The sequence below is a fragment of the Mytilus californianus genome, unplaced genomic scaffold (assembly GCF_021869535.1).
Source record: "Mytilus californianus isolate M0D057914Y unplaced genomic scaffold, xbMytCali1.0.p SCAF_7, whole genome shotgun sequence".
Classification (NCBI taxonomy): Eukaryota; Metazoa; Mollusca; class Bivalvia; order Mytilida; family Mytilidae; genus Mytilus; species Mytilus californianus.
This window is the reverse complement of record NW_026262723.1, coordinates 50,256,852-50,283,890: the sequence shown is the minus strand read 5'-3', so window position 1 is coordinate 50,283,890 and position 27,039 is coordinate 50,256,852. Positions and strand designations below refer to the sequence as shown.

The 27,039-nt window shown below is 33.0% G+C and overlaps 1 protein-coding gene across 5 annotated transcripts in view; it reads left to right on the top strand.

The window, feature by feature from the left end:
- The window catches only part of LOC127709697 (probable E3 ubiquitin-protein ligase HERC4), a 428,281-nt gene that overhangs the window by 215,601 nt on the left and 185,641 nt on the right, over positions 1-27,039 (top strand). For all 5 annotated transcript variants that reach the window (XM_052215333.1, XM_052215334.1, XM_052215335.1 and 2 more), the window contains one exon: positions 14,895-14,944. In XM_052215333.1, coding sequence (XP_052071293.1) covers positions 14,895-14,944 — 50 coding nt within the window. The remainder of the gene's footprint in view (positions 1-14,894; positions 14,945-27,039) is intronic.

Here is a 27,039-nt window from a genome sequence, read left to right as displayed (position 1 = left end):
GCCAGAAACTACACACCATTTAAGAACACCTGTGTTGACCCTTGTTTTGATGAAATGGGACTAGTGTGGTGTTATTTGCTCTTTATTTTTCAATGTCTGTGTTGTCAACCAGTTAAAGTCTTGTTATCCATCGTACAGGCATTGAAAACCTTTATAATTTGAAACTTTCACATTTGGTAAAGTTTGAGATAATTTACATGTACCAATGGTTTTTACATGTTTTGAATTTGTGATTATAATTTCTAAATCCAATATTATATAATATATGCCTAATTTCTGGATATGACTCATCAAACTATTGAAACAAGAGCACCTAGGCAGGTGTCACTTGTTGAGCAGGAACTGCTGACCCTTTCATGAGCAACTGAAATCATCTTTGCCTTTAAGTGGGGTTCCATTTGCTCAATTTTTAGATTTTTATGTAGTTATTACTTGACTGCTCTTAGTCTTTTTTTGCGTTTTTATCCATTTTCTTCTCTGGTTTTATTTTACTAATGATTTTCGAGTGACTTTAGTACCTTCTCCATCTTTTTTTATCATCTTAACAACAACATATTTTCAATGCAATTTTCAAAATGTTTCTATAGGACAGCCTATTTAATCTTCGCCCCACTCCCCATCACATTTTAAACAGCACCGTGCATAACATCATTGTCCTCGTGCATTTTTATCTACCATGACATCCGTTTATATCTGTCAACCGCATTTTACTAGCTCATTACAAAATGCTGATCCTTTCGTGATATATGTCCAATAGGGTATATGCATTCCACATTCACACGAAGTACTAAATAGCACTCTGGGTAAAATGCTGAAACATTCCCTCGCCTAAAGCTTTCACATGCTTTGACTGTTGTGTGTTTGATTTTTTAACCGTTCTTGATGTATGTAGAACATCATGTGGTTTACCTGATCACGTTATATTATTTCAAAGGTGGATTGAAATTTGTAAAATTACTTTTGCCATTTCTAGACAAAACACTATTAAATGTTGTAGTTGTGCGATATTGATGGTCAATCTGATTGCCCCGGCTTCTCCTTTTACAAGTGTGATATTCTACTCATGGGCTTGAACTACTGTTACCATATCAAAGTACATTTGTAACACTTAAACTGTATAGCTAAATGGCATAATATAGCGCACGGGTACTGGAGGCCATAATTTTGATTGAAAAATGCAAAGAACCAATGAATAACCAGTATAATGGAATCTTTATATACCAGAAGGAACATTCTCCTAATGATCTCTTATCAACAGGTCCAGTTCAATCTAATGTTATAGACTAGTTTGTGGTGAAGTGGACTTTCAATTTCCCTCTTATTACTCCATTCTTGAATGTTACATAGTTCTCAACAGGGTCTAATGTTCCTCAGTAAAAATTATGTCAAAATCTTTGCATAAGAATGAGAAGTACACCTACTGTAACCTCATTGAAATGTCTTGTTCATGATGCATGAGAGCCTCTAAAAAGAATCCGCTGTTCATGAAGAACTATGTTTTCTTGATTGAACACTTGTTCAACCACTGTTTTCTAACCAATCACATAAGGTTCTGAACGATGCCATTTCTATATGAAGACCTAACACAAAACTATTCTTTGTTCTGCTAGAAATATGTTTGCCCAGTTCCACTGTTCTGATTTTGCAAAGGCAAAAAAAAAAAAAAGATTGATCGGAAAAACACATTGTTGGATTGTATCTATGGAATGTCGAATCGTTGTTACAGATTTGATCATTGCGGACTGATATATATATACACAGGTGGATCACCATATGTCTTGGCTCTACAAACAAGGAATGCTGTCCAGACATATGTAATGTTTTCCTCATTATCTGCGCTAAGCCATCTGTGTTATCATTTTTGTCTCGCCTGCGACGAAAGTCGGACTTGCAATTATTTTTTTAAATGTCAGCCTTTTTTTAGCAGCTGTCACCTTGACCTTTGACCAAAAAAATCAAAATAATTCTTCCTTTTTTTCTTTATCTTTCACCTATTCAAGTGTCATTATAAACCAGTTAGAGACAGCCTTTGTCGATCTCCTAGGTCTATGTGCATCTTCAACAATGGACACTCTCCAACATTGTGGACTAGACTATAATTTATAACAACAATATTTTTATTGTTGATCTTGTATTGCAGATAATTTTTTTCTGTTTTTCTGTTTACAGTTTCTCTCTACCTTCTTTAGTTTTAGCACAAAACACAAACAAGAGTGCACACGCTGAAATATTTTGCCTGTTATACTTATCATTGAATTCCTGTTGAAAGTCTGTAACATGAAGGTTTCACTACAAGTATAACATAAACTTAACATTACCAATGTTCTATGAAAATGAGGTCACGGTCAGATAAACCATGCCAGACAGACATGTACACCATACAATTATTCCATACACCAAATATAGTGGTCCTATTGCTAATAGTACCCGAGAAACAGAACAAAACACAATAAAACTCAACATTGACCACATGAAAATGAGGTCAAGGTCAGATGAAACATGCCAGACTGACATGTACCCCTTAAAATCATTCCATACACCAAATATAGTAGACCTATTGCTTATAGTACTTGAAAAACAGACCAAAACACGAAAACTTTACATTGACCAATGAACCATGAAAATGAGGTCAAGGTCATATAATACCTGCCTGACAGACATGTACACCTTACAATTGTTCCATACACCACAAGCTGACCTATTGCTATTTGTATTTGGAAAACCGACCAAAACACAAAAACTTAACATTGACCAATGCACCATGAAAATGAGGGAAAGGTCAGATGATACCGACTGGACCGACATGTTCACCTTATATTCATTCCATACACCAAATATAGTTGACCTATTGCTTATAGTACTTGAAAAACAGACCAAAACACAAAACCTTAACATTGACCAATGAACCATGAAAATGAGGTAAAGGTCAGATGATACCGACTAGACCGACATGTACACCTTACATTTATTCCATACACCAAATATAGTTGACCTATTGCTTATAGTACTTGAAAAACAGACCAAAACACAAAAACTTAACATTGACCAATGAACCATGAAAATGAGGTCAAGGTCAGATGAAACCTGCCAGACTGACATGTACCCCTTACAATCATTCCATATACCACATATAGGTGACCTACTGCTTATATTATCTGAGAAACGGACCTAATCAGGTAACTTTAACCTTGATTTCTGATCCATGAACTGAGGTCGAGGTCAGGAACCCATATACCAAATATAGTTATCCTACTAATCATAGTAAGTGATAAATTCGCATGACTAGAAAACTAATTTTTTTTTCAAGCAGTCGCTAAACCATGAAAATGTGGTCAAGGACAATGGACATATGACAGACGGAAACTTCGTAACATAAGTTATCTGTATGAAGTATCCAGGTCCGTCTACCTTCAGAAATATAAAGCTTTATACAAATAGTTTACGCCGCTGCCGGATAGTAATACCTATTTTGTTGTTTCTTGGTAATGCTTTGAGGTAAACTTGTTAGATTTAAAAAAAAATACAAATGGTTTTATCCTTGAAATTCATTTTTTTTTTTCAATAAATGCGCAGTCCATGCATCCCTTGGCAGTACAAACTTTTCACTTGTAGTTGAAGTTGTACTTTATGTTGAAATTTATTTTCAACCTTTTTCAATAAAAAGGTCATAAAAGTGTATTTTTATACGACCGCATAAAATTTTGCGGTCGTATATTGGTATCACGTCGTCGTCATCAGCGTCGTCCGAAGACATTTGGTTTCCGGACAATAACTTTAGTAAATGTAAGTAGAAATCTATGAAATTTCAACAAGGTTTATAACCACAAAAGGAAGGTTGGGATTGATATTGGGGGTTATAGTCCTAACAGTTTAGGAATTGGGCCAAAAAGGGGCCCAAATAAGCATTTTTTCTAGTTTCCAGACAATAACTTGTGGAACGGTGTATGGATCTCTCTGAAATTATACCACAAGTTTCCATACCACAAAGGGATGGTTAGGATTTGCTTTGGGGCTCAAACCGTTTAGGAATTAGGGGCAAAAAAGGGGGAAAAACAAGGGTTTCCTGGTTAATGGACAATTAAAAAAAAGTACAATGTTATGTTTGGATTACCTCCCTTACACTGCTTTCAATGTATCAAGAAATGTTGTATTGTCTTGAGGTGATTAGCTGTCAATTTATTTTTAGAAGTTACTATTTAAAAATGCTGATTAAGGAATATTAATTTTAGCCATGATTATGTATGTCATTTTCTATTTTAAGACTTTTATGATGTATTTAAATGGGTAATTATGGTTGCAAACTCCATTGGAAATTTGAATTGAGACTATGACCATATCATGAGGGAATGATTTTTTGTTTGGGAAAAAGGGGGGAGGCGGAAAAAAAATTGGGAGGGAGGGGGAAGGGGGGGGGGGGGGGTAAGAAAGAAATTGGGAGGGAGGGCATTTTTTTCTCATTTCAGATTTTAGAAATTAGATATTTTTTTTTTGCAAAAAAAAGGGGGGGTGGGGGTAATTTTTTTTTTAAGGGGGGGGGTGGTCAATTCGCAACAGCATAGTGTATTGCACAAAAGCAAACAAAAAGGGGGGTATAAATTTTGTTTTGTGTGGGGGGGGGGGGGGGGGGGGATGGGAGGAGAGGGGTCAATTCGCAACAGCATAGTGTATTGCACAAAAGCAAAAAATTGAATATAAATTCAAATCATATAACCAATTCTAAGTTCTTTGACTACTGTTATTCTGTGTCAGAAACCTATTATGTGTCAAATATTGAATTACAATCCAAATTCAGACCTGTATAAGCTTGAATATTGTGTCCATTTTTGCCCCAACTGTTCAGGGTTGGACCTCTGTGGTCGTATCCGGAGCGCTCGGCGAAGCAATTTATTAAGAAAAATTAATAAATTTAATTGTAAGTACTGTTAGCACTTTTCCGATATTTCAGGCACAATACTATGCAGCTTGTACTTCTGGATAAAATATTTCTATATGACTTTTATTTATTTTCACTAATAAAATTAAAACAGAAATATATGGAGTTGCACCGTTTGATAACAATCAAAATGTTCACTGCAAAGGGTATTTCTGAAGGATCCCTTATCTGCTGTTTATGTACTCTGACCCTGTAAAAGAGAGTGCTTTTACACGTTCACTTCTTGCCAAATTTTTGTCTTTCCTGCCAAAGTCGCAGAATGTGAGACATAGAAATTACAATCTGGCAGCAGATACAGCAACACTTAAAATTTTTGATATAATGCTTTTTCAGAAGGTCCGTCCGTACATACGTCCCGAAATTGGTTTCAGTTCTCTAACTTTAGTTTGCATCAACCAAATGTTATGAAACTAATACATAATGCTTATTACCACAAAACACAGATCAAGCAGTTGCGGCGACGGCGTCAACAATTGTTACGTTTTCTGCTTAAGTTAGTTTGATAGGAACTACTTGTGATAGATCATTGATATTTTGTATGAAGATGCATTACTACCAGTACATATCAGTTTGACTAAAATTTTGAGGCCCTGCCCCCTAGGCCATGGTCCAGTGACTTTGAATTAATTAGCCCTTTTCAATGTTAAGTTTTCTGCTTAAGTTAGTTTGATAGGAACTACTTGTGATAGATCAATGATATTTTGTATGAAGTTGCATTACTGTCAGTACATATCAGTTTGACGACTAATTTGAGCAACTGCCCCCTAGGCCATGGTCCAGTGACTTTGAATTAATTAGCAATTTTAAATGTTAAGTTTTCTGCTTAAGTTAGATTGATAGGAACTACTGGTGATAGATCAATGGTATTTTGTGTGAAGTTGCATTACTATCAGTACATATCAGTTTGACGACTATTTCGAGGCCCTGCCCCCTAGTTCATGGTCCAGTAACTTTCAATCAATTAACAATTTTTATACGACTGCAAAAAAATTTTGTGGTCGTATATTGGTATGACGTCGTCCGGCGGCGTCGTCGTCGTCCGAAGACACATTGGTTTTCGCACTGTAACTTGAGTTTAAGTAAATGGATCTCTATGAAATTTTACCATAAGGTTCAATACCACAAAAGGAAGGTTGGGATTGATTTTGGGGGTTATGGTACCAACAGTTAAGGAATAAGGGGCCAAAAAGGGGCCAAAAATAAGCATTTTTGTAACTTCCAGACATAACTTGTGTGTTAGTGTATGGATCTCTCTGACATTGTATCACAAGGTTTCATATCACAAAGGGAATGCTTGGATTGATTTTGGGGGTAATTGCCTCAAAATTTTAGGAATTAGGGGCTAAAAAAGGGGCAAAAAACAAGCATTTTTCTAGTTTCATGACAATAACTTGTGTGTAAGTCTATGGATCTTTCTGAATTTATTGTACTACAAGGTTCCATATTACAAAGGGAAAGCTGGAATTGAGTTTGGGGGTAATTGCCCAAAACGTTTAGGAATAAGGGGCAAAAAAGGGGACAAAAATAAGCATTTTTCTAGTTTCCAGACAATAACTTGTGTTCAAGTGTATGGATCTCTCTGAAATTGTACTGCAAGGTTCCATATCACAAAGGGAATGTTTGGATTGATTTTTGAGGGTAATTGCATCAAAATTTTAGGAATAAGGGGCCAAAAAAGGGGAAAAAAACAAGCATTTTTCTAGTTTCATGACAATAACTTGTGTGTAAGTCTATGGATCTTTCTGAAATTGTACTACTAGGTTCCATATCACAAAGGGAAAGCTGGAATTGAGTTTGGGGGTAATTGCCCAAAACGTTTAATAATAAGGGGCCAAAAGGGGGCCAAAAATAAGCATTTTTCTAGTTTCCAGACAATAACTTGTGTTCAAGTGTATGGATCTCTCTGAAATTATACTGCAAGGTACCATACCATAAAGGGAAGACTGGGATTGATTTTGGGGGTAATTGCCTCAAAATTTAAGAAATTAGGGGCCAAAAAGGGGCAAAAAACAAGCATTTTTCTTGTTTCAGGACAATAACTTGTGTGTAAGTCTATGGATCTGTATGAAATTGTACTACAAGGTTCTTTATCACAAAGGGAAAGCTGGGTTTGAGTTTGGGGGTAATTGTCCTAAACGTTTAGGAATTTGGGGCCAAAAAACAAGCATTTTTCTAGTTTCCAGACAATAACTTGTGATCAAGTGTATGGATCTCTATGAAATTGTACTGCAAGGTACCATACCACAAAGGGAAGGCTGGGATTGAGTTTGGGGATGATGAATCATAAGGGGGTTCTAAAAATTTTTGGGGGGGGGGTTTCCTTTTTTTTCTTTAAAATTTTCCATTTTAAATTGGTTATTTCTGATTTATATAGAAAAGCAAATAATAATGATATGGTTTGAAAAGGTAAATTAAAAAATTTTAAGTTCTTAGACCACATTCATTCTGTGTCAGAAACCTAGGCTGTGTCAAATATTTAATCACAATCCAAATTCAGTGCTGTATCAAGCTTGACTGTTGTGTCCATACTTGCCCCAACTGTTCAGGGTTTGACCTCTGCGGTCGTATCAAGCTGCGCCCAGCGGAACATTTTATTAATGTTAAGTTTTCTGATTAAGTTAGTTTGATAGGAACAACTTACAACAGACAATAGTTTCTATAAAGTTACATTGTTGTGTGTACATCTTAGTTTGTCAACCATTTGGAGGCCCTACCCATTAGTTGGTCCAGCGACTTTGAATTAATTAGCAATATTGTCCATCAGATTGTCTTTATCTGAATTTTATGCCGACAGGCGAGACATATCTCTGTGTCAACAGTTTATTTTGCATTTTTGTCTATTATCTTAAAAACTATAATAGATAGATAAAAACTTTAAACTGCAAAAATGATCAGCAAGACAAGATCTACAAATAAGTTAGCATGACCAAAACTGTTAGTCGATTCCTTATTGAATATTACCTTTTAATGACAATTTTCCCCATTTTTTCAAGTTTGCCTATTATCTTGAAAACTATAATAGATGGATAAAAACTTTGAATCGCAAAAATGATGAGCAAGATAAGATCTACAAATAAACCATCATAGCTAAAATCTTCAGTCTACGCATTATTGGAGTTATTGCCCTTAAAGGTAGATCGGGTGTATTTTTCTGAGCATTCCTTCGAGGCATGTTGCAAAAATACTTTTTTGGTTTAAAAATATATTACAAAGAGTCATTCAGTATACAACAGAAACATTTAATACTTAAAATTTCAAGATTAAACTATCAAAAATGTGTCGTCATGTGTATTTAAATTTTCAGAAAAATACCCTTTTTGATAATCAAGGGCAGATAATTATACTGGATTTGATAGTACAATTTGTGTTTTTTTTATTTTTCAAGAAAACAAAGCCTGTGACCCTTTATTTTTATTATACGAGCGATTTTTTGCGGTCCTATAATGGTTTGACGTTGGCGTCGTTGTCGTTATCCGAACTTCACTCCGAAGACACATTGTTTTTTGCACTGTAACTTGAGTTTAAGTGAATGGATCTCTATGAAATTTTACCATAAGGTTCCATACCACAAAAGGAAGGTTGGGATTGATTTTGGGGGTTATGGTACCAACAGTTAAGGAATTAGGGGCCAAAAAGGGGCCAAAAATAAGCATTTTTGTAACTTCCAGACAATAACTTGTGTGTAAGTGGATGGATCTCTCTGACATTGTACCACAAGGTTCCATATCACAAAGGGAATGCTAGGATTGATTTTGGGGGTAATTGCCTCAAATTTTAGGAATTAGGGGCAAAAAAAGGGGCAAAAAACAAGCATTTTTCTAGTTTCATGACAATAACTTGTGTGTAAGTCTATGGATCTTTCTGAAATTGTACTACAAGGTTCCATATCACAAAGGGAAAGCTGGAATTGATTTTTGGGGGTAATTGCCCAAAACGTTTAGGAATAAGAGGCCAAAAAGGGGCTTAAAATAAGCATTTTTCTAGTTTCCAGACAATAACTTGTGTTCAAGTGTATGGATCACTCTGAAATTGTACTGCAAGGTACCATACCACAAAGGAGAGGCTGGGATTGATTTTGGGGGTAATTGCCTCAAAATATTAGGAATTAGGGGCCAAAAAGGGGCAAAAAAAAAACATTTTTCTAGTTTCAGGACAATAACTTGTGTGTAAGTCTATGGATCTGTATGAAATTGTACTACAAGGTTCTTTATCACAAAGGGAAAGCTGGGTTTGAGTTTGGGGGTAATTGCCCTAAACGTTTAGGAATTTGGGGCCCAAAAAACAAGCATTTTTCTAGTTTCCAGACAATAACTAGTGTTCAAGTGTATGGATCTCTCTGAAATTGTACTGCAAGGTACCATACATCAAAGGGAAGGCTGGGATTGAGTTTGGGGGTGATGAATCATAAGGTGACTCCAAAAATTTGGGGGGGGGGATTTTTTTTCCTTATTTTTTTCCCCCCTTTTTTTCTTTTTTTTTTCTTCAAAATTTTCCATTTTAAGTTGGTTATTCTTTATTTATATATAAAAGCAAATAATAATGATATGGTTTGATTTCATCAAAAATTGAAATATTGAGGTTCTTTGATATGCTGAATTTAACCGTGTATTTAGATTCTTAATTTTTGGTCCCATTTTCAAATTGGTCCACATTAAGGTCCAAAGGGTCCAAAATTAAATTTAGTTTGATTTTAACAAAAATTGAATTCTTGGGGTTCTTTGATATGCTGAATCTAACCGTGTATGTATGTAGATTTTGGATATTGGACCATAATAGGTAAATTAAAAAACATTTTAAGTTCTTAGACCACATTCATTCTGTGTCAGAAACCTATGCTGTGTCAAATATTTAATCACAATCCAAATTCAGAGCTGTATCAAGCTTGAATGTTGTGTCCATACTTGCCCCAACTGTTCAGGGTTTGACCTCTGATGTCGTATCAAGCTGCGCCCAACGGAGCATTTTATTAGAAATTTTGGAAGTATTTATAATAAACAACCTATATAAAATAACCTTGATTTCGTTAATTTCAATGTATTGTAACGAAAAAACAAGGTTCGTAACCCCCAATTTTTTTTATTGAAATTTGAAATAACATTGCCCCAGAAGTCTTTGACAGAAGTTTAAGAAAAATCTATCATTGAACATTAAGACAACCCAGCTTCCTTAATCCTCTATAATGATGATTTTTATTATTTCTTTAGAGTCTCTAGTTTAGTATTGTTATAATTACACCTTTTGAAAGCCTCTTCACTGAGATCACTGAAACTAGCAATTTCTTTGACACTTTCAAAAATATGTTCTGATCAAATATTTGTACCGAGTTATGCCCCTTGGGAATATAAATTATAATGGAAATCACATTGCATTTGCTCTGAAGCCTTCATTTCTCTTAAGATATTAATAAAAAGTTTTAAAAAACAGAAAAAAGTGCTTTTTTATACGACCGCAAAAATTAAAAATTTTTTGGTCGTATATTGGTATGACGGCGTCGTCGTCGTCTGGCGTCGTCCGAAGACACATTGGTTTTCGCACTCTAACTTTAGTTTAAGTGAATGGATCTCCATGAAATTTTACCATAAGGTTCAATACCACGAAAGGAAGGTTGGGATTGATTTTGGGGGTTATGGTACCAACAGTTAAGGAATTAGGGGCCAAAAATAAGCATTTTTGTAACTTTCAGACAATAACTTGTGTGTAAGTGTATGGATCTCTCTGACATTGTACCACAAGGTTCCATATCACAAAGGGAAGGCTGTAATTGATTTTGGGGGTAATTGCCTCAAAATTTTAGGAATTAGGGGCCAAAAAAGGGGCAAAAAACAAGCATTTTTCTAGTTTCATGACAATAACTTGTGTGTAAGTGTTTGGATATTTCTGAAATTGTACTACAAGGTTTCATATCACAAAGGGAAAGCTGGAATTGAGTTTGGGGGTAATTGCCTGAAACGTTTAGGAATTGGGGGCCAAAAAGGGGCCAAAAATAAGAATTTTTCTAGTTTCAAGACAATAACTTGTGTTCAAGTGTATGGATCTCTCTGAAATTGTACTGCAAGGTACGATACCACAAAGGGAAGGCTGGGATTGAGTTTGGGGATGATGAATCATAAGGGGGTTCAAAAAATTTGGGGGGGGATTTTTTTTTTTTTCTTTTTTTTTCTTTTTTTCCTTTTTTTTTCTTTTAAAATTTTCCATTTTAAGTTGGTTATTTCTGATTTATATTTAAAAGCAAATAATAATGATATGGTAGGAGATACACACCAAACAGGATGTGTAAATTTTTATATAATAAGTATTGTGCAATAGCAAGAAATTTTCAATTGCACAGTATTGCACAATAGCAAGAAATCTTCAATTGCACAGTATTGCGCAATAGCAAGAAATCTTCAATTGCACAGTATTGCGCAATAGCAAGAAATATCCAATAGCACAATATTGCGCAATAGCAAGAAATTGTCAATTGTACAGTATTGCGCAATAGCAAGAAATATTCAATTGCACAGTATTGTGCAAAAGAAGATACTTCTTATAAATTGCTTATTTCTTGATCAATTTCAATGGGGTTTTATTCTTGAATTCTTGGGGTTCTTTAATATGCTGAATATAACCGTGTATTAAGTTTTTGGATTTTGGGCCCTGTTTTTAAATTGGTCCACATTGAGGTCCAAAGGGTCCAAAATTTAACTTTGTTTGATTTCATCAAAAATTGAATTATTGGGGTTCTTTGATATGCCGAATCTAACCGTGTATTTAGATTCTTAATTTTTGGTTCCGTTTTCAAATTGGTCTACATTAAGGTCCATCGGGGTCCAAAATTAAACTTAGTTTGATTTTAACAAAAATTGAATTTTTAGTGTTAGATTTTTAGATTTTTGATTATGGGCCCAGTTTTCAAGTTGGTCCAAATCGTGGTCCAAAATTCAACTTTGTTTGATTTCAACAAAAATTGAATATATGGGGTTCTTTGATATGCTGAATCTAACCATGTATTTAAATTTTTGGGCCCCGTTATCAACTTTGTCCACATTGAGGTCAAAAGGGTCCAAAATTAAACTTTGTTTGATTTCATCAAAAATTGAATTCTTGGGGTTCTTTGATATGCTGAATCTAACCATGTATTTAGATTTTGGATATTGGACCATAATAGGTGAATGTCCAATTTAAAATTTTTAAGTTCTTAGACCACATTCATTCTGTGTCAGAAACCTATGCTGTGTCAAATATTTAATCACAATCTAAATTCAGAGCTGTATCAAGCTTGAATGTTGTGTCCATACTTGCCCCAACTGTTCAGGGTTCGACCTCTGCGGTCGTATCAAGCTGCGCCCTGCGGAGCATTTTATTAAGTTATTGCCCTTGTACCTTGGATAGATAAAATGTGTGCAACGCGTGGGACATTTGAACTCTGTTCTTTTATGGTCATTAATTCTATTCTAGTCCACAATGTTGGATAGTGTCCATTGTTGAAGATGCACATTGACCTAGGTGAGTGACACAGGCTCTTTAGAGCCTCTAGTTAAAGTTTTTAATGAGAATTTATCATTCATAAAAACTAAAGAAGCATTTTTTATTTTGAATTACAAGCTGAAGTCAAACTGAATATGACACTAAAATGCAGCTGACAAACATTTGACAAACTGACTATGATGATGCAACGTCATAAACACAATTATAGCTATGTTACCAGCTAGTAATGTTCATCCGAAGAGCCATTAAGACGGCTGAAATCATGTAATTAAGTCTCCCAAACGAAGTTTGGGAAGACTTATTGTTTTTGCTCAGTTCTTATTATTATTATTATTATTATTCTTCTTCTTCTTCTTCTTCTTCTTCTTCTTCTTCTTCTTCTTCTTCTTCTTCTTCTTCTTCTTCTTCTTCTTCCGCCGCTTTTAAATTTGAACTTGTCCGCACCTGTTCTCCAAAACCGCTTGTCAGATTAACTTAGGGTTTCACAATATGTTAGACTAACATGTCTAGTGGTGCAATCAGGGTTTTGTTTGTGCAATGGGGTTTATAAAGGGGTACTTTGAGGGGCAAAAAGAAAAGAGGGTTTTACTATAGAACCCTATGGGATTTTATTTTTTAAAATTTTCAAATGATTATAAATTGAAAACCGTTTGTGATAGACACAATCTTTTTAATTGAAAATGTTCTAAATGATAAAGCCCATTAAATGAAATACAGGGTTAGTCCCCTGGGGTCACCCCACCCCCTGCCATTTAAGAAAGTTCTAATACCTTGTAAGTGGTCAAGATCCCCACCCCTAAACCATATATATTCTGGTTTGTCATGCTAAGATGGTTTGAATGATATACAGGGTTAGTCCCCAGGGGTCATCCCGACCCCCTGCCATTTGAGAAAGTTCTAATATCTTGTAAATGGTCAAGATCCCCACCCCTAAACCATATATATTCTTGTTTGTCATGATAAAGCACATCAAATGAAATACAGGGTTAGTCCCCAGGGGTCACCCCCACCCCCTGTCATTTAAGAAAGTTCTAATATCTTGTAAGTGGTCAAGATCCCCACCCCTAAACCATATATATTCTGGTTTGTCATGCTAAGATGGTTTGAATGATATACAGGGTTAGTCCCCAGGGGTCATCCCGACCCCCTGCCATTTGAGAAAGTTCTAATATCTTGTAAATGGTAGAGATCCCCACCCCTAAACCATATATATTCTGGTTTGTCATGATAAAGCACATCAAATGTAATACAGGGTTAGTCCCCAGGGGTCACCCCAACCCCCTGCTATTTAAGAAAGTTCTAATATCTTAAGTGGTCAAGATCCCCACCCCTAAACCATATATATTCTGGTTTGTCACGCTAAGATGGTTTGAATGATATACAGGGTTAGTCCCCAGGGGTCATCCCGACCCCCTGCCATTTGAGAAAGTTCTTATATCTTGTAAATGGTCGAGATCCCCACCCCTAAACCATATATATTCTGGTTTGTCATGATAAAGCACATCAAATGAAATACAGGGTTAGTCCCCAGAGGTCACCCCCACCCCCTGTCATTTAAGAAAGTTCTAATATCTTGTAAGTGGTCAAGATCCCCACCCCTAAACCATATATATTCTGGTTTGTCATGCTAAGATGGTTTGAATGATATACAGGGTTAGTCCCCAGGTGTCATCCCGACCCCCTGCCTTTTGAGAAAGTTCTAATATCTTGTAAATGGTCGAGATCCCCACCCCTAAACCATATATATTCTGGTTTGTCATGATAAAGCACATCAAATGAAATACAGGGTTAGTCCCCAGGGGTCACCCCCACCCCCTGCCATTTAAGAAAGTTCTAATATCTTCTAAGTGGTCAAGATCCCCACCCCTTAACCATATATATTCTGGTTTGTCATGGGAAGATGGTTTGAATGATATACAGGGTTAGTCCCCAGGGGTCATCCCGACCTCCTGCCATTTGAGAAAGTTCTAATATCTTGTAAATGGTTGAGATCCCCACTCCTAAACCATATATATTCCTATTTGTCATGTCTCGAACATTTGAATGACGTATACGGTCAGTCCCCAGGAGTTCCCCCCACCCTCAATGTTCTAATATCTTGTAAATGGTTGAGATCCCCACCCCTAAACCATATATATTCCTGTTCGTCATGTAATGAACATTTGAATGACGTATAGGGCCAGTCCCCAGGGGTTTCTCCCCACCCCCAATGTTCTAGTATCTTGTAAATGGTTGAGATCCCCACCCCTAAACCATATATATTCTGGTTTGTCATGCCAAGATGATTTGAATGATTTACAAGGTTAATCCCCAGGCATCACTAATGCATATAACTTTACTGGACCAAACCAATTTTCACTGGACGTTGCCCAATGCAATGTCAGGCGACCCTGGGAATTACGAATTATGGGAGCTTCGTTTGGGAGACTTCGTAACAGCATCCTGTTACAATCATTTCTTGTTTTTATATATATATATGTATCTTTGTTTGTAGATTATTGGTGGGGAAGTTTAAAACCCAGACATTTTAGCAGAGTTTTAAGTGTAAGTACGATGTATTCTTATGACCAGTTATGACATTATGCATAGATACTTGCTAATGTTATGAACTAAAATTTTCTTTTTAAATAATTCTGAAAACGTTTTAAAGGCTATTGGAGTAATTGCTTTGTAGTTGAAGCTATCATTTTCAATGTTCATTCTTGACAAGTAAAAAAACAAATGAATTCTATATAGTTTTACCAATACAAAGTATTTTTCTTAATTAAATGATAGATTAATATACAGAGGTGAGGGATAAATATCAATGAAACAGCAACAAAGCAATACGCTAAAACCAAAGGAAAGAAGCTCTATGATCTAAAGGTCAACTTATATACAGTGAAACCTGCAAAAATGTAAAAAATAAAAAAATCTTTTATTTGTAACCAAATTTCATGAAACTTTGTGGAAATGGGACTTGTCTTGCATATAATGTGCAGTTACAATACCTGTACCCCTATTTTTGACATTTTTACCTATTATGTCTGTTTGTTTTGTTAACGCTTTGTTGTCAATATCATGGAATTTTATGCGACTGTCATACAAGTGAGAGGTTTAGCTAGCTATAAAACCAGGTTTAATCCACCATTTTCTACATAAGGAAATGCCTGTACCAAGTCGGGAATATGACAGTTGTTTTCCATTGGTTTGATGTGTTTGAGCTTTTGATTTTGTCATTTGATAAGGGACTTTCCGTTTTGAATTTTCCTTTGATTTAGGTATATTTGTTATTTTACTTTTTTGAAAGATTCAAAATGGCTTCTGATACCATGCGGCCATATGGAAGCTGCAATTTTGGGTATCATTAGTTATTGCTTGCAATTGCATATATTCCATATATATTTTATTATTACTATTCTTCCGATGATTTTGTCTGCTAAATTGAAAACACTCAAAAATGGGTCCTTCCCCTCAACTTGTCCAAATCCCCCAAATGTGTTCATATGATGTCATTGTATGCTCAAACATTTCTAGCTTGTGTTGGGCACTGAAACCTGTCCATTAATTTACGAAAAGTGATTCGTTATCACATGTGGGTAGGAATGATCATTCCCAACAGATATCAAATGTTTTTTTTAGCTACCTTTAGTGTAAATTTGATTTATGTTTTATTGTGATACTCTTCAACATGCATGAACTAGTTGCAACTGAACGTAAAGCTAACAACTAATCAAAATCTTCTTATGCCTATCATGATTTGTTGTAGGTCTCAAAGAATCAACCATTTATATTTTCACCAAATTGAATGAAATTTACAGAAATGTTGCCTGCCATGTGTAGATGTGCAAATACTACCCAGTGTCATATGGTATTATGAACCTTCTGAAAATTGAACCTGGGGTAAAAATACAATATGGAAAATTGACCCCAGAGTTTCTTTCTTGTTTTATTCTTACGAAATACTTTTTAAAGCATTATACATATATTAACTATATAACATAGTTTGAATAGCTATGACTATTTGGAAATCTGAGGTCTATGGGGTTCATTTTTCCATGGTAGGGGGTTCAAGATATGAAGGCCAAGTTAAGAGGTTTAAACATCTCTTCTAACTTGTTTTATCCCTAACAAATACTTTTAAATCATTATAACTTGGTAAAGTAGTTTAAATAGCTATGACAATTTGAAAATCTGAGGTCTATAGAGGGGTTCAATTTTCCATTGTAGGGGGTTCAAAATACCATGGCTAAGTTAAATGTTAAAACATATTTTCTTACATGGTTTATACCTATCAAAAACTGTTTAAGCATAATTACTTTATAACAGAGTTTGAATAGCTATGACAATTTGAAAATCTGACGTCTATAAAGGGGTTTCTATTTTCAATTCTAGGGGGTTCAAAATACCATGGCTAAGCAAATATGTTAAAATGCACAACGCATTGCGGATAACAATGAAATATTGTGCATCTGTCCGTCCTTCCGTCCGTTCTTGTTAGCGCTCTCTTGTGTACAGTTCTTGCCAGATTTATATAAAACTTATATCATAGGTTTATATCATCAATGTATCAGACAAGTTCAAAAATTAGTGACGATCAACTATGTTTAAAAGAGTTATTCCCCTTGGAAATATTAACTATATGGAAAATTGCATTGTAAGAGCTCTCATCTGTACAATTCTTGTCTGATTTTTAAGAAACTTGTATCATAGGTTTATAATAGCAACGCTCAGACAAGTTCGAAAATTATTACTGATCAACTATTTCAAAGGAGTTATGCCCCTTTGAAATATCAATTATATGAATAATTGCATTGCATTTGCTTGGAAGACTTTATTTCTCTAAGATATTTATAAAAAGAAAAAGAAAAAAAGTTTTTTTAGTTATTGCCCTTTGACAGACAAAATTTGTGCAACACGGGGGACATTGGAACTCTGTTCTTTTATTTAATTGTTTTATTCCTGCCAAATACTTATTAATGCATTATTACTATGTAACATAACTTGGCTTAGTAAAAATCTTTAAACATCTTTTCTTACTTGTTTTATTCGTTTTATTCCTACCAAATACTTATTAAAGCTTTATAGCTGTATAAAGTAGTTTGAAAGCTGTGATAATTTGAAAATCTGAGGTCTATTAGGGAGGGGGGGAGGGTTCCATGGTAGGGGGTTCAAAATACCATTATAAGAGTTATAAATCTTTCAACATATTTTTTTTTCAGTCAAGATACTTAGTGCAGCATTATCACTTGTGAAAGTGATGTAATTGCTATCATGAATTTTGATCTAATAGGGGAGAGGAGATTCAATTTTTCAGGTTAAAGGGGTCAAAATACCATGGCATAGAAAAAGTGTTATATGATATTTTCATATAAGATACTTAATGCAGCATTACAACTTGTTTACATGGTGTAAATGCTATTATGAATTTTGACGTAATAGGGGAGGGGACTCAACTTTCCATGGTAGGGGAAAAAATATCATGGCTAAGAAAAGGTGTTATAAATCTATAAAATACATGTTTTTTTCATTCAGCATACTTATTGCAGCATTATAGTTAATAAAATTAGTGTAAAGACTGTTATAAATTAAAATTTTCACCTAATAGGAGAGGGGTTAAATTTTCTATTGTAAGGGGTAGGTGTCAAAATACCATGGCTAAGAAAATGTGTACTGAAATCTTTTAAAACTTTTGTGTTGCATTCAAGATACTTATTGCAGTATTATAACTAGTATGTCTCACAAACATGTTCAACCCTGCCACATTCTTCATATGCCTGTACTAAATCTCACAAACATGTTTAAAAAATGTAAAAAATTCTTTGGATGTTTCAGATAAATCACATCCTTTTGATGGTCCATTTGATTCTGTTGACAGTTTTGACTGTTCTGCTCTCTACACTACACTTCCACAAAATCTTATCAAACCAAAGTTTTCCTATTTAATTAGATGGCTGTTTGAAAAAATTCATTGCAAATATATTTACTGCAACTCATTTAAAATAAAATTGAGAATGGAAACTTGGAATGTGTCAAAGAGACAACAACCCGATCAAAGAGCAGACAACAGCCCAAGCCCAAAAGCCTTCTTCTCTAATGAGAAAGGTAAATATGCTAGATATACTTACTGTATGTGTGATGAGTTGATTAAATCTGTTAATTTTCTCTTTGACAACATTTATGTAGGTTTCGGCAATAAAGTTTATGGACAGTTTGTAGATATTCCTATTGGCACCAATTGCACCCCTTTAATATTTTAATAGCAGATTTTTTCTTGTACTGTTTAAATCACAGTTTGTGGACAAACTCAGTAAAGACCATAAATTGCATTTAATTGATAAATTCAACAACACTTATCTTGATAAATACGTTAAATAATCAAGAATTCTCTAAATATATCTTTACACTAAATCCATTGGATATTGGATGTGTTCTGATTGATATCTTAGTCTTAGAAACATGATTTTTAGCTCACCTGGCCCAAAGGGCAATGTGAACTTTTCTTTTCTCTTGGCATCTGTCGTCCATCGTCGTCATCGTCCGTTAACTTTTACAAAAATCTTCTCCTCTGAAACTACTTGGCCAAATTTAACCTAACTTTCCACAATTATTATTGGGGTATCTAGTTTAATAATAAAAATGGCTAAAAATAGAACATAGGTGTAAAGTGCAAGTTTTTTTTATATTGTCTTGAAAACCACTATGAATAGATAAAAATCTGAAGAAGCAAAAATGTTGAGAGTGATGAGATCTACCTGCTGTCTATTTCCATCAAAACTGTCAGATGACTTCTTATAGGAGTTATAGCCCTAAATTGTCAAATTTTATCAATTTTTTCTTTTTTGTCTATTATTTTGAAAACTATAATAGATACAGAGAAATTTTTATTAGGAGCAATAATCAGCAAGACAAGATCTACAAATAAGTAGAGACTGCTGAAATCATCAGACGACTCTTTATTGGAGTTATTGCTCTTTAATGATGATTTTTACTAATTTTTCATTTTTTTTATATCATATAAACTATAATAGACAGAATGAAACTTTGAATAGCAAAAATGATCAACAAGCCAAGATCTTCTAATAAGTAAAATTATCGAAATTGTCAATTGATTTCTTTATTGAAGTAATTGCCCTTTAATGATGATTTTCCCCAAATCTTACATTTTTTGTCTATTATTTTGTAACTATATTAAAAAGATAGAAACTTATGTAGCAAAATTATCAGCAAGACAAGATCTACAAATATGTCAACATGACTGAAATTGTCAGTAAAATCATTATAGAGTTATTGCTCTTTCATGATGGTTTTTACCAAAAAATGGCTATTGTTGAAGATGCAGGTGAGCAACACAGGCTCTTTTGAACCTCTAGTTGTCCCCTGCGTGACGGGGTGGGGGGCATAGAAATACTGGGTGTCTGTCTGTCCGTCAGGTCTTGTTAGCGCTCTTACGTGTACAATTCTTGCCTGATTTTTATAAAGCTTATACATAGGTTTATATCAGCAATTTTTGGGACAAAATCGAAAATTAGCGCTGATCAAATTTTTAAAAGAGTTATGCCCTTTGGAAATATTAATTATATGGAAAATTTTATTGTTGGCGGTCTCATGTAATAATAAATTCTTTATTTAAAGAGGGTAAACACGTATTAGATACAGAACAAAGGTAACAAAAGACAAGCCGGTAACAACCGTTGCTGTATAGTTTTTGTGCACGAGTAGTCAGGTCAAGTCTGGCGATAGCTGATTTCCTTGACCTGACTACAAGTGCAGAAAAACTATACGGCTGGTTGTTACCATCCTGTTTATTTTGCTACTTTTGTTTTGTATCTGACTTGTACGACGTTTTTAATTAAAAAGTAATACATTTTGCATTTAAGACGATTGCATAATTAAAAGATTCAACACAAAAAATTTGCATACGATGTTTGCAGATATTTAGTCTTTAATAAACTAGGGATTTTGCGTGAACACTCGCTTCTCAATTCTATCAGCTGTGTGAGAGTAGAATTATTGCTTGTTCCTTTGATACATATCAGTGAAATAGGAGTAGATTGAAAAGTTGAGAAGAGAGGTGGGACTTCTTAAAGTGAAAAGCAAAAAAAAAAGACCTTTAATCTATATTTTCTATCATAATAGTCTAATAGTCTAGAAATAAGTTAATGTCATATTTCGAAGCCATTTTAGGTTGCAATTCTGTAAATACAGACAATGCAATTTCCCATAGGAACTCCCTTTGCGGCTAAAACTGTGACACTTTTACTATGAAGTTTCGTGAAAAATAATATCCCAGAACGGAAAGTTTATATGCACTACTATTTTATTCAAAGGTCAAAATATAGGGCTGTGCGGCATATTTTCAACATTTATATGCCCTGAACTTCTAAGAGTTTAAACTAATACTAAAATTCTATACTACCCTTACCTCCATTTTTGGACCTCCTAAGAATTAAAATTTAGCCGCTACCATGTTTTTCTATACTGGTTACATTCCCAAGTGATGTCCCTATGAGATGAAACACAGAGATCATCAATGGGAACCAGTACGTTAACAAATTAACATACCTATGAATATTAAATATCTCCCCAAAAGAGGCGTGGTTTGAGAAACAGCTGTATTTACAAAGTGCAACCTATACAAACATTTATTCAAATAGAAAACTCTCTAAAAACACTTTTTCTCACAACAATACTTATTTATCAGAATTATAGCCTTAAAGAAATCACTGCATATACTCTAAGTCTCCTTTTACAGTACATTTTATACCCCTACCCCTGTTTCAATTTTTCAAAGATTTTGAAAACAAAACTCTAATTATTGCCAGTTTACCCTATGTGCATGTTTTCTGACATGAACTGTCTAAAACCTGTTTGAAACTATTCTGATAACAAATTGAAAGCATTTTAGAATACTATAAATGTATTGTTTAGTAGTTAAGCATTCCAACATTCAAGATTATACAAAGTATCCAATCCTGCCTGTGTCTCCAGTCCACATCTTACTGTATGCCTATTTGTCAATGAAAGCTCACAATTTCTGCCTCAAATGGTCAGTTTAGAATTCTTGTCACAACAGTATCATCCCTAACCATATATCTAACATAAGTTAGTTAATATATGTCCTAGAAGTGTTTAAACAAAGCCATATTTGCAAAAGTTGTATTTATGAAGATATCAGTCTGGTGCATAAATTCACTAAAAGTTTGATTGAAATGACTGCTTACATCTGATTTTTGCATAACTTCCTAGCACAGTTATTGTTTACTTTATAAAAGACCTTTAAAATAAAAAAATCATAGCATTTACAAGTTAAATTATCTGTTTTATGACTCAGGGGTAGGCATTTTTCTCTGTTTTTTTTGCCCCTGGGGCCTCACATTGCCTAATTTTTTCCCTGTTTCTAGCAATGTGGAATATTTACTACACATTTAGGATAGAACACACTATTGTAAGTTTTACTGAGGTCTTTTTGTAATTCTAGCTTGTACTTTTTTATGCCGCAGTCACAAAAAAGCACATTTAGGCGTTACGGCTTACTTTTGGGTTATCGACAGGACAAAAACAACCCACCAGAAATATTTAGGAAGGATCAATGAGTTGCAATTACTGCGAAGAGTAAATATAAGCACTTCTAAACAATTTAAATTACAAATAGGCATATATTATGAATTTATTTTGAATTCAGGGCTTTAAGTAAACCATGCATACTGTAAACTGTGAATTTATGCTGAGTCATCATAGTTAAGGCCCAGGATTTTCTCAATCTTCATGAAATATTTATAAAACTTCATATTTGAGTTAAATTCTTTAAAATCTCTGAGATAAACCAGATTTTGTGAAATTCTGTATGTTCTATTTTTTAACCCTATATAGGTTGCAATTCTGTAAATACAGACAATGCAATTTCCCATAGGAACTCCCTTTGCGGCTAAAACTGTGACACTTTTACTATGAAGTTTCGTGAAAAATAATATCCCAGAACGGAAAGTTTATATGCACTACTATTTTATTCAAAGGTCAAAATATAGGGCTGTGCGGCATATTTTCAACATTTATATGCCCTGAACTTCTAAGAGTTTAAACTAATACTAAAATTCTATACTACCCTTACCTCCATTTTTGGACCTCCTAAGAATTAAAATTTAGCCGCTACCATGTTTTTCTATACTGGTTACATTCCCAAGTGATGTCCCTATGAGATGAAACACAGAGATCATCAATGGGAACCAGTACGTTAACAAATTAACATACCTATGAATATTAAATATCTCCCCAAAAGAGGCGTGGTTTGAGAAACAGCTGTATTTACAAAGTGCAACCTATATACTTTAATAACAAAATAAATTGCCAAAGAGGGGGGAGGGGTTATTATAGTTTTTTCCCTCACCCTTGCAAGTATGTAATGCGGTTATGGTCTACTTTCCCGGCTCCTACAGTACTTGCAACCTTAGGCGTTACTGTTTTAGCGATCAGTCAGCGGTCATCGATCAGTCACCGATCAGTCAAGTTCGCGTCAAACTCACGTCACCAATCTGTCAGACTTATAGTAAAAATATTTGATCTGACGGATCGGACTGATAGACCTTTCTGACGGATTGAACTCTACTACGTCACATGATGAACTAATACAAATTACGGAATCTTAGTTTCGTTTGATTTAATTAAAATGGCGCCACGGAAAATACGAAACGTTCAAGTACAAAAGATCATCATTTTTTTTAGTAATTATTCAGCAAAGTTTTAAGAATTTAAAAAGAAAAGAAATATATAAAACTGATTTAAAATATTATTATAAAAGACTGGTGATTTTCGTTTTTATTTAGGTTATATATTTTCATACCCGAAGAGTGCTTAAACGATTTTTATCGCCATTGGGGCTTTCTCCCAAAAATGCTCCATTAAAATAAAGAAATGATAGCATTCTTATTCAACAAAAACAAAAGTTTATGCATATTTATCCTTCAATTATTCACATTTTATACAAAATTACCTATCTAAAGGCATTTATAATGACTGATTGCAATTGACGTTCCATTATTTCTGATAAAAAAGAAGAAATATTTGCATTTTTAAGCAACACGAACAAAAATTTAGTATCTTTTCCCTGAAATTCAGCATAATTTTTGAAAAACAACCAATCCTGTTGTACAAAAAGTACTGAAATCAAATGGTGGTTCATAATCTCTAGCGAAATAAAGAAATTATTGTATATGTTTTCAACAAAAACAAAAGTTTAAGTATTATTCTACTTTCATTATTAAAATTCTTATAAAAAAACTTATCTCAAGGCCTTTGAAATAACTATTTACAAATAACATTGCATTTTTTGTTAACATAAAAAGAAAAATTGGTAATTTTAAACAATGCGAAAACAACATTTTAGTATATTTTCTCTGATATTTTTTTAATTTTCTGAAAAACACCCAATCCTGAACTACAAAAAGTACAAAATCCAATGGCGATCAATAATTTCCATTAAAATAAAGAAATGATAGCATTCTTATTCAACAAAAACAAAAGTTTATGCATATTTATCCTTCAATTATTCACATTTTATACAAAATTACCTATCTAAAGGCATTTATAATGACTGATTGCAATTGATGTTGCATTATTTCTGATATAAAGGAAGAAATATTTGCATTTTTAAGCAATGCGAACAAAAATTTAGGATCTTTTCCCTGAAATTCAGCATAATTTTTGAAAAACAACCAATCCTGATGTACAAAAAGTACTCAAATCAAATGGTGGTTCATGATTTCTATCATAATAAAGAAATTATTGTATATGTATTCAACACAAATAAAAGTTTAAGTAATATTCTCCTTACATTATTAAAATTCTTATAAAAAAACTTATCTCAAGGCCTCTGAAATAACTAGTTACAAATAACATTGAATTTTTTGTTATCATAAAAAGAAAAATTGGTAATTTTAAACAATGCGAAAACAACATTTTAGTATATTTTCTCTGATATTTTTTTAATTTTTTGAAAAACACCCAATCCTGAACTACAAAAAGTACAAAATCCAATGGCGGTCAATAATTTCCATTAAAATAAAGAAATGATAGCATTCTTATTCAACAAAAACAAAAGTTTATGCATATTTATCCTTCAATTATTCACATTTTATACAAAATTACCTATCTAAACGCATTTATAATGACTGATTGCAATTGACATTGCATTATTTCTGATATAAAGGAAGAAATATTTGCATTTTTAAGCAATGCGAACAAAAATTTAGGATCTTTTCCCTGAAATTCAGCATAATTTTTGAAAAACAACCAATCCTGATGTACAAAAAGTACTCAAATCAAATGGTGGTTCATGATTTCTATCATAATAAAGAAATTATTGTATATGTATTCAACACAAATAAAAGTTTAAGTAATATTCTCCTTACATTATTAAAATTCTTATAAAAAAACTTATCTCAAGGCCTCTGAAATAACTAGTTACAAATAACATTGAATTTTTTGTTATCATAAAAAGAAAAATTGGTAATTTCAAACAATGCGAACAACATTTTAGTATATTTTCTCTGAAATTTTTTAATTTTATGAAAAACAACCAATCCTGAACTACAAAAAGTACAAAATCCAATGGCGGTCAATAATTTCCATTCAAATAAAGAAATGATTGCATTCTTATTCAACAAAAACAAAAGTTTATGCATATCTATCCTTCAATTATTCAAATTTTATACAAAATTACTTATCTAAAGGCATTGATAATGACTGATTGCAATTAACGTTGCATTATTTCTGATATAAAGGAAGAAATATTTGCATTTTTAAGCAACGCGAACAAAAATTTAGTATCTTTTCCCTGAAATTCAGCATAATTTACGAAAAACAAACAAATCCTGATGTAAAAAAAGTACTGAAATCATAATCTCTATCAAAATAAAGAAACTATTGTTTATGTACTCAACACAAACAAAAGTTTAAGTATTATTCTACTTACATTATTAAAATTCTTATAAAAAAACTTATCTCAAGGCCTTTGAAATAACTATTTACAAGTAACATTGAATTTTTTGTTAACATAAAAAGAAAAATTGGTAATTTTAAACAATGCATACAACATTTTAGTATATTTTCTCTGATATTTTTTTTATTTTATGAAAAACACCCAATCCTGAACTACAAAAAGTACAAAATCCAATGGCGGTCAATAATTTCCATTAAAATAAAGAAATGATAGCATTCTTATTCAACAAAAACAAAAGTTTATGCATATTTATCCTTCAATTATTCACATTTTATACAAAATTACCTATCTAAAGGCATTTATAATGACTGATTGCAATTGATGTTGCATTATTTCTGATATAAAGGAAGAAATATTTGCATTTTTAAGCAATGCGAACAAAAATTTAGTATCTTTTCCCTGAAATTCAGCATAATTTTTGAAAAACAACCAATCCCGATGTACAAAAAGTACTCAAATCAAATGGTGGTTCATGATTTCTATCATAATAAAGAAATTATTGTATATGTATTCAACACAAATAAAAGTTTAAGTAATATTCTCCTTACATTATTAAAATTCTTATAAAAAAACTTATCTCAAGGCCTCTGAAATAACTAGTTACAAATAACATTGAGTTTTTTGTTATCATAAAAAGAAAAATTGGTAATTTTAAACAATGCGACCAATATTTTAGTATATTTTCTCTGATATTTTTTTGATTTTATGAAAAACAACCAATCCTGAACTACAAAAAGTACAAAATCCAATGGCGGTCAATAATTTCCATTCAAATAAAGAAATGATTGCATTCTTATTCAACAAAACAAAAGTTTATGCATATCTATCCTTCAATTATTCACACTTTATACAAAATTACTTATCTAAAGGCATTGATAATGACTGATTGCAATTGACGTTGCATTATTTCTGATATAAAGGAAGAAATATTTGCATTTTTAATCAACGCGAACAAAAATTTAGTATCTTTTCCCTGAAATTCAGCATAATTTATGAAAAACAAACCAATACTGATGTAAAAAAAGTACTGAAATCATAATCTCTATCAAAATAAAGAAACTATTGTATATGTATTCAACACAAACAAAAATTTAAGTATTATTCTACTTACATTATTAAAATTCTTATAAAAAAACTTATCTCAAGGCCTTTGAAATAACTATTTACAAATAACATTGCATTTTTTGTTATCATACAAAGAAAAAGTGATAATTTTAAACAATGCGAACAACATTTTAGTATATTTTCTCTGATATTCTTTTAATTTTACGAAAAAACAACCAATCCTGAACTACAAAAAGTACAAAATCCAATGGCGGTCAATAATTTCCATTAAAATAAAGAAATGATTGCATTCTTATTCGACAAAAACAAAAGTTTATGCATAGTTATTCTTCAATTATTCACATTTTATACAAAATTACTTATCTAAAGGAATTTATAATGACTGATTGCAATTGATGTTCCATTATTTCTGATAAAAAAGAAGAAATATTTGCATTTTTAAGCAACACGAACAAAAATTTAGTATCTTTTCCCTGAAATTCAGCATAATTTTTTAAAAAGAACCAATCCTGATGTACAAAAAGTACTGAAATCAAATGACGGTTCATAATCTCTATCAAAATAAAGAAATTATTGTATATGTATCAAAAGAAGAAAA